General features: G+C 35.3%; 1 protein-coding gene across 1 annotated transcript in view; it reads left to right on the top strand.

Moving 5' to 3' along the window:
- Window positions 1–657: 657 nt before the first annotated feature.
- Lmx1a (LIM homeobox transcription factor 1 alpha) overlaps window positions 658–7301 on the top strand; it is a 32191-nt gene continuing 25547 nt past the window's right edge. Inside the window, exon 1 of the mRNA XM_065226730.1 lies at window positions 658–1036. Within this exon, the coding sequence (XP_065082802.1) occupies window positions 931–1036 (106 nt within the window). The 5' untranslated portion in view covers window positions 658–930. The remainder of the gene's footprint in view (window positions 1037–7301) is intronic.

The raw sequence follows: 7301 nt of genomic DNA, 5'->3' as shown, positions 1-7301 counted from the left end.
CCGATAGCGACCAATGACCGCTCGGTAGGTGGTGGCATCTGTGTTCCTTCGCTTTGTCTCGCTTCACTGAAGCGTTTCCTTTCCCTTTCGAAGCTCGCTTGTCGCTCGTTTATTCATGCGCACTGAGACAGAGGAGACACTCTGAGCAGAAATGATTCCCCTGATTGGGGTGGTGTAGTTATCCTTATCGATTTTCTACCTTCTACTTTACCAACCACGGGAGGCTCCATTCCTGCCGCGCTTTCCCCCGCCGGAACGCTGGATGGTGCCACTGGGTAGTGTGGTTTGGTTGATTCTTCTTTCTGGTGAATGCTGAGAAATGGTATCGATCGGAACACATGTGACACCCGACCGGCCGCCGTCGACGTCGTAACAGATTGCGCGTTTTTGTATTTGTATCCGTGCATATGCGACCCTCTTTATGCTTCCATCATCCACAGTTTCTCCCTCCTCTCCATTTGTCGTTGCTTCCTACAATCGCATCATGGAATCGATGCACATGTTGGCAGGTCGTTCCTTCTCTCTTACTGCTGTGAATGTTGACATTCCTTGATTTCACATATCCATACCCTAGTTTTTATTATTCTTTTATTCGTTCCATGACGACTTGCATAGTTGGGATTTCGTTTGCAGAAGAGCCACATGCGGATTGTCGCTCGTAGCGTTCAGACGTGATTCTCGCGCGCGCGTTCTCGACGCCTCGCCCGGCTAGTGCATCGTGAGTGATAGTTGTTTTTGCCTGCGATCTCGTTCAATGGAAAACGACGAAAACTGAGGATTACAGTGGTACCATTTGGATGCGAACCCAAGAGATACTGCGAAGGAAATAATGTGCTAATAGTGAGTGAAAGCAACACTGTTACAAAAGTGTTTACTAGTGAGAAAGTAGCTCGGAAAAGGAAATAAGGTTATTTCCAAGCTAAACATAAAATGTTGGAGTTCTATCATAACCTGAACCTCAATTCTGGAATAGTACAGGGTCTCACGGTGGAATCAAATTTGCAGGATGGTACAGCGGATAGTAATGAACGAACAGGTAATCGATACTACGAATACATTCATTTCAGTGCAATTGATGAAAATAGGATTAGTTCAGTTGGTAGTTGGATTGTTGACGTGAATCGTAATAGGAATTATTTAAAAACGGAGTTGACGCAGTAAAAATACAGTGTACATTTTGTGTAAATTTTGATCACAAAAAATCACGAAATGCCGGCTGGTATCTGTCTCTACCTGTCTTTTGCGAGCATTCATCTGCTCTCAACTTAGTGTTCTTTAAAGCACTTCCACAGTTTTCAATTTTTATCAGTTCACCAAAACTCACTATGACTCGCGAACTTTTCCTTTGTTGAACCTCGTGATCTATAGCGAACTTTTCCAACACAGCTTGCTATGCCAACCAATGCATGAATCTATATATTGTGTGGTAAGCACAATGATGCACTATTCTTCAGAACACGACATGTACATATTTGATCTTTGAAAACAACACGACATGTACATATTTGATCTTTGAAAACAACGCGAATGAAAAAAGAGACTGCATCAAGATCTGTCATGATAACTTGAGTTTTGTCAAAAAAACGTAAATATTTACGCGGTGTGCAACGAAGAATGCCCATAGAAGTCGAGAACGAACCGGGAATCAAACCCGCCGTCTCCAGCTTGGTACCCATAATAAAAATAACCACAAGAAAGAGTTTAGGGAATACCGTTCCTTAACCTACTAGGCTATTTGAGGCCGGCTGGTATAAATCTATTAACTCTTCGAGCACCACACTAAAAATGACACCAAAATTTTTCAAAAAGATGTATCTCGGATTCTATGCATCCATTTTCTAATGTTCTATACCGTTGAAAAGGTTATTTCCTCAACTTTTCATTAATATGTTGGTCACACTACCTGTTTTTGTCATTGCAAAAACCAGATTATTATTTTTAACCAAAATTTTCCAAAGGCCAGTACTCCTTCAGGAGTGCAATTAAAAATGTGATCATGTAGCAATCTACTAGATATTTTTATAAAACTATCATGGAAAAATATGCTAGAAAAATCAATCAAGTTTCAACTTGTCTACCGAATCAACAAAAAATTGAAAATCAAAAACTAAATTAACAGCTGAAGCAAGCACCATGTGACATGACGAATTGAATCATAAGACAGAAGAACTAATATATTCTAAATAAAAACATCTGAAATCTGTTTAAAATAACCGAAGATATTACAAAAGTAGTGAACTTTTTGAATTTTTTTTTTTTTCTTGCTCAAAGAGTTAAAACCCGAAGTAATCCACCTTTGGTGAGATCTGACCCTGATTAATAGAAATTCCGACAAAAGTGCTGTGATGATGTGATATAACCAGTGTTCAGAAAACTCAAACCTCATGCGTGAGTTTATTCGCCTATGAGTTTTGTCCTGCAAAATTCAACAGCGCAAAAATCACCGCTAAGTTTTCATGGTAAAAAATTCATTGCTTTATGTTTTGGTGTTATTCATTGTTACTACTGTTGTTTTTGTATCAGTGGATGAAAAACTAACAGATCATGCATGAGCATGCTATCAATTGACGTTGGAGTGGTTTTTATGAGTTTCAAGCTGTAATGATTTTTTAGCGATGTGAGTGTGAGTGAATGAAAATGCATGATGATGATGATGATGATGGTCCCACTCACATCTAAAAAGGTTTGAGCTGGACGATTTATCTTTAAAATAATTAAATATGACATTTTAACCATGTAAGCAAACAAAATCGAACTGGTTACAGTTACAGATATAAATTCCCTCTAGAGTTTACAGTTGCTTCGCAGCCATATAAATGTGGAAAATCTCAGGCGTCCACCTCTTAGTTCGCCTTTTTGTCTACCTAAAATATTCATAAGTATTACAAGCGATCAAGAGTTAATGAACAATCAACAAAGCGTCCTATACACTAGTAACCCCGCAATCTGATGCTATCATAATTTTCAGCAATGCTCATCCCAAGTAACAATCTAAATGCTTGGAAGATTTATTCTTATTTTATCATTGTTTTATCATAGCATCCCTTCCAGCCTGTGGTTGTATTACGGTTTTGTGTGCTTGTCATAAAATCAGGCCGTCAAGTCGTCTATAAAACTGTTTTATGACTACTAAATTAAAACTCAGACTTCATAGTTTTAACGGTAGCTGTAAGGTGGTTATTATTAACTAGTTCGTTTATTTACTAGGCTCAGTCGTGTGTGACACTTTGCGGAGCCAAAATCAGTAATGTTTGATTTACATTTTAAATAGCAGTATTTCTAGGTTAGTATTGGGTACCAATTACTCGTGGCGGGCTCGAGGTTAATGGGTAACAATTTCAATTGGAAGGATCTAGGTAGGAAACTGGTTTCTGAAGCCTCCTTCAGATACTACTCTCGGACGGTTGACCAAATCCTGACTGGGCAGGGGCAAGTAGCACAGGAACAGGAGGATAATAAGACTGGGACACAATGGCGGGATATTGTTAGGAAAGGAGGGGATAGTCACATCAAACTCTAACATCAGACAAACAAAGGAATTCGTAGATCGCTTGCATGTAGAATAAAACCTCAATAAAATATTTCTCAATATTAACTATCATCCAAAAACCCCAACTTAAAACCTTCAAAGTTGTCAAAATGTTTTGCGTATCATGTTTTATCAACTTCTTCAGGAGCGATTTATGCGGTTGTAATATAGTTTTATGGTAGTCATTAGAAGGCTGTTAAAACTTTCTGACCTGGAGGAGGTTTTATGTTTTCATTTTTAACAATCACGTCTAGAGTGTGATAAAACTGACATAAATCCTATGCTCCTAAAGTAGTTCGCATATCAAGTTTTAATGACTGCATTAAAACTAGGCCAATTGGCGGTTCTCAGGAGATTGTTAAAGCAATGTGGTCGTCAGTGGAGGTTTTATAATTTGGTTATATCAACTGCTATAAAACTTAAATAAAACAAAAATTGTTGCTTGGGATGAACCCCCGACATTTGCCAGAAAACTTACTACTAACTCAAGGTATCTTCGAAATAAGCATCGGTGTTCGGTAATTTTTTACTGGGTTTTTGAACAGCTGAAAAAGTCAGTAAACTTAAAAAAATTGTAAAAAATTGTATAAAAGTGATTTTTTCTTGAAATTTATACAGACTGTGTTTTTATTACATTTATTTGATGATAAAAATAAAATATGTTAAAATTGTTCGTTGCATTACGTGTGACCGTTATTTTCAGTTTACTGACTTTTTCAGCTGTTTGAAAACCCAGTAAAAAATTACTAACCCCAGTAAAATAATCTCTGTGTGTATATCTGTAATACACGCACGAGGCTCAAATTTTTGTAGACATTGTTTTTATCTTGTACTATTAAATCAAATATTAAAACTTTATCATCACCATCGTGGCGAACAAAAATAGTTTTTGTAGTGCTACAATAATTATTAAAAAGTCATTATGACAGCTATCCATAAAAAAAACTGTTAGAGATAACTTCGTCACGATACACAATTTGTTAATTCACAAAACAAAATCACTAGATAACTGTTCAAAAGGCAGTTTTAACGTGTGAAATGCATTGTCTTTTAAATTCTGTAAGTGTTGCTGAACGTTTGATATGTCTAGGCATCGAATTGAAATCATTTATTCCTTTAAAATATAATGAACTTTGTAAAGCACAAGTCAAGAAATGTGGTGTTCTTATTTTAAACGCGAAAATCTCAAGTGTAAGGTTTGTTTGCAATATTGGCACGAAAGTTTATTCTTTCAAGAAGGCTCAATGAGGTTTGAAAATGATTTTCCAAATCCAGTATATAACAGATGAATTCTCAAGTGATATGAGGTATCGCACGATGATTTGGACCCTAGTTAGAAACTGACCACTTCCCCAGGATTACCTAGAACATGCTCGGATGCAGCCATTATGGTCCTGGGCACATCAAATGACTACCATTGAACTGCTTTTCGAATTATCATGTCATTTTATGTGTCACATGATGGGTTTTATTCGTTACAGGTCAGATTTATTCTCATGGCCCATACAAACTGGAACAGAATGACCGATTCAAAATTTATTTAAAAAATGTTATCTTCCATTTAATTCCACTTAATTAATTTTGGTATCCATGATAGATACTTATTTCGACTACAACGTGCAGTCCTCATCAAAGTCTAATCCTCTTAAGTACCCCTTGGTAAAAATGTCAAGATCACAGGTATAAAAATTTCATTACCTTATTATGATGGCTACCAAGCTTTTTGGTATTTTTCATAATAGAGAGTTGTATAGATGTTTCTCCTTTACTTTACTTAAATCTTTGTTTATTAAAAGTTAGATAGGTTCCGATTCTACACGTTGTAGTTTCATTTTTGTACCTGTGATATTCACATTTTTACCTAGGTAATGAGTACTTAAGGGGTTCGATTCTTAAGTGGGAAGGGGTTGGAAGACTCTAGTGGGAATGAACGTATCTGTCATATGGGTGTTGGAAAATCATTTACATTCATTTCGTGCATTCATTTACATTCATTTGCCTCTAACTTTTTTCATCAACAGAATAAAGTAAAATGATGTATAAAGCATTTGTAGTATTTGATATGAACTACAACTTTTGCTTGTAAATAAAATCTGGATCTCTTATGAAATAGAACTGGCAGAACATGTTATTGATTTTCAGTGAATGCAATTTACATTCACTGAAAAACAATGGTGGGTTCTTATCGCTCTGATTAATCATGCATAAGAGATACAGATTTGAGTTGTTGACAAAAGATGTAGCTAGTATTAAAACCTACAAAACCTTCAAACAATATTTTACGGAATTCTGTTGATGAAAAAAGTTAGAGGCAAATGAATGTAAATGAATGCACGAAATGAATGTAAATGATTTTCCATCCCTGGTCATAGATACCAACATTAATTAAATGGAATTGAATGAAATAATAACCTTTTCTGCTGTTTTATTTAAGCAAAGTTTGTCCTATTCCAAAGATATTCAAAAGCGTTATATGGGACCATTATATCTTTCATTTGGAGGTTATTACCCTTCTGCAAGCTTCCAAATGCTATTTCAGCTCAAATTATATTTTTCGGAAATATGAAACAATGAGATATTATTATGAAAATGTGTATGTATAAAACACTAGAAGTGGTTGTAAAGTTTATGTATGACACATAACACCTGTGAATTTTGCTTTCAGAGGGTCACAATTAGCGAATTTATGATCACTGAGTGCCCACTTAAAGCGAACGCTCAGCGACCATAAAATCGCTCATTGTGACGCTCTGAAAGCGAAATTGACAGGTTTTATGTGTCATACACAATATTAACATCCTTTTCTAGCACATCCTACACAATGATCATTATAATGTATCATTGTTTCATATTTCAGAAAAAATAGAATTTTAGCTGAAATAGCATATACAAGCTTTGCCCTTCTCTGTAAGAAGGGTAAAATGTTACAATAACACGATCTAAAACAAAATTTGCTCTTGAATTCCAAAATATCATAACAATAGCAGAATAAGCTATTCACTTGTTATAGCACACAACTTACCAATATCATAGTAAGGTTTGATAGTAATATTTGATATATTTTTGCTCTGGTTTTGCTATTCCCTTCTACAGGACTGTATTTTACGAACCCAAAGACAAATTTCAGTGTTGATCGAGAAACTTAATTTTATTTGTTTACAAGTAGTTTTATGGATGAGATAACACAAATTTTCAACAACAAGAAATGTATAAATGTCCTATAAAAGGGACCCTTTAAATTTTTGCCGATATTGTAAATCAACTGTACTATTTTGTTCATTTATTTAGAAAACTCAATCGCTATAGCTTTACGGAGCCTATGTTTCATTGGTTGTAGTTAACAATCAACTATACTCGTAGAAAATATTATTTACTGGACCGAGATATATGCATTTCATTGATTTCTACGAAATTTCAATTTAATTCAAGAATGATGAACAATTCTAGAGCAAATTACAAACAACTCAATCCTCTCAGATTTGGATGAAATTTTTCACAGGTATTCGATGATCTCTCATGGTATTTTCTACATGTTAAGAGCAAGGTTGCAAATACTCATTTCAGCTAAAATAATGTTTTTCGGAATAATAAAACCAAAAGATGGTATGATGACATGTTTTACATGTAACTTTCAAGAAGAGGTTACAAAGTATGCGTAACATAAAACCTATAAATTTTGCTTTCTATGAGTCACAATCAGCGATTTGCTGATCGTTGAGTGAATGAGTGAGTGAGTAAGTGTGTGAAAAATCACTGATTATGACTCTCATGA

The sequence above is a fragment of the Ochlerotatus camptorhynchus genome, unplaced genomic scaffold (genome assembly GCF_037179485.1).
Source record: "Ochlerotatus camptorhynchus isolate MF236.1 unplaced genomic scaffold, CSIRO-AGI_Acam_v1.1 ptg000258l, whole genome shotgun sequence".
NCBI classification, from domain to species: Eukaryota; Metazoa; Arthropoda; class Insecta; order Diptera; family Culicidae; genus Ochlerotatus; species Ochlerotatus camptorhynchus.
This window is presented reverse-complemented; position numbering and strand designations above follow the sequence as displayed.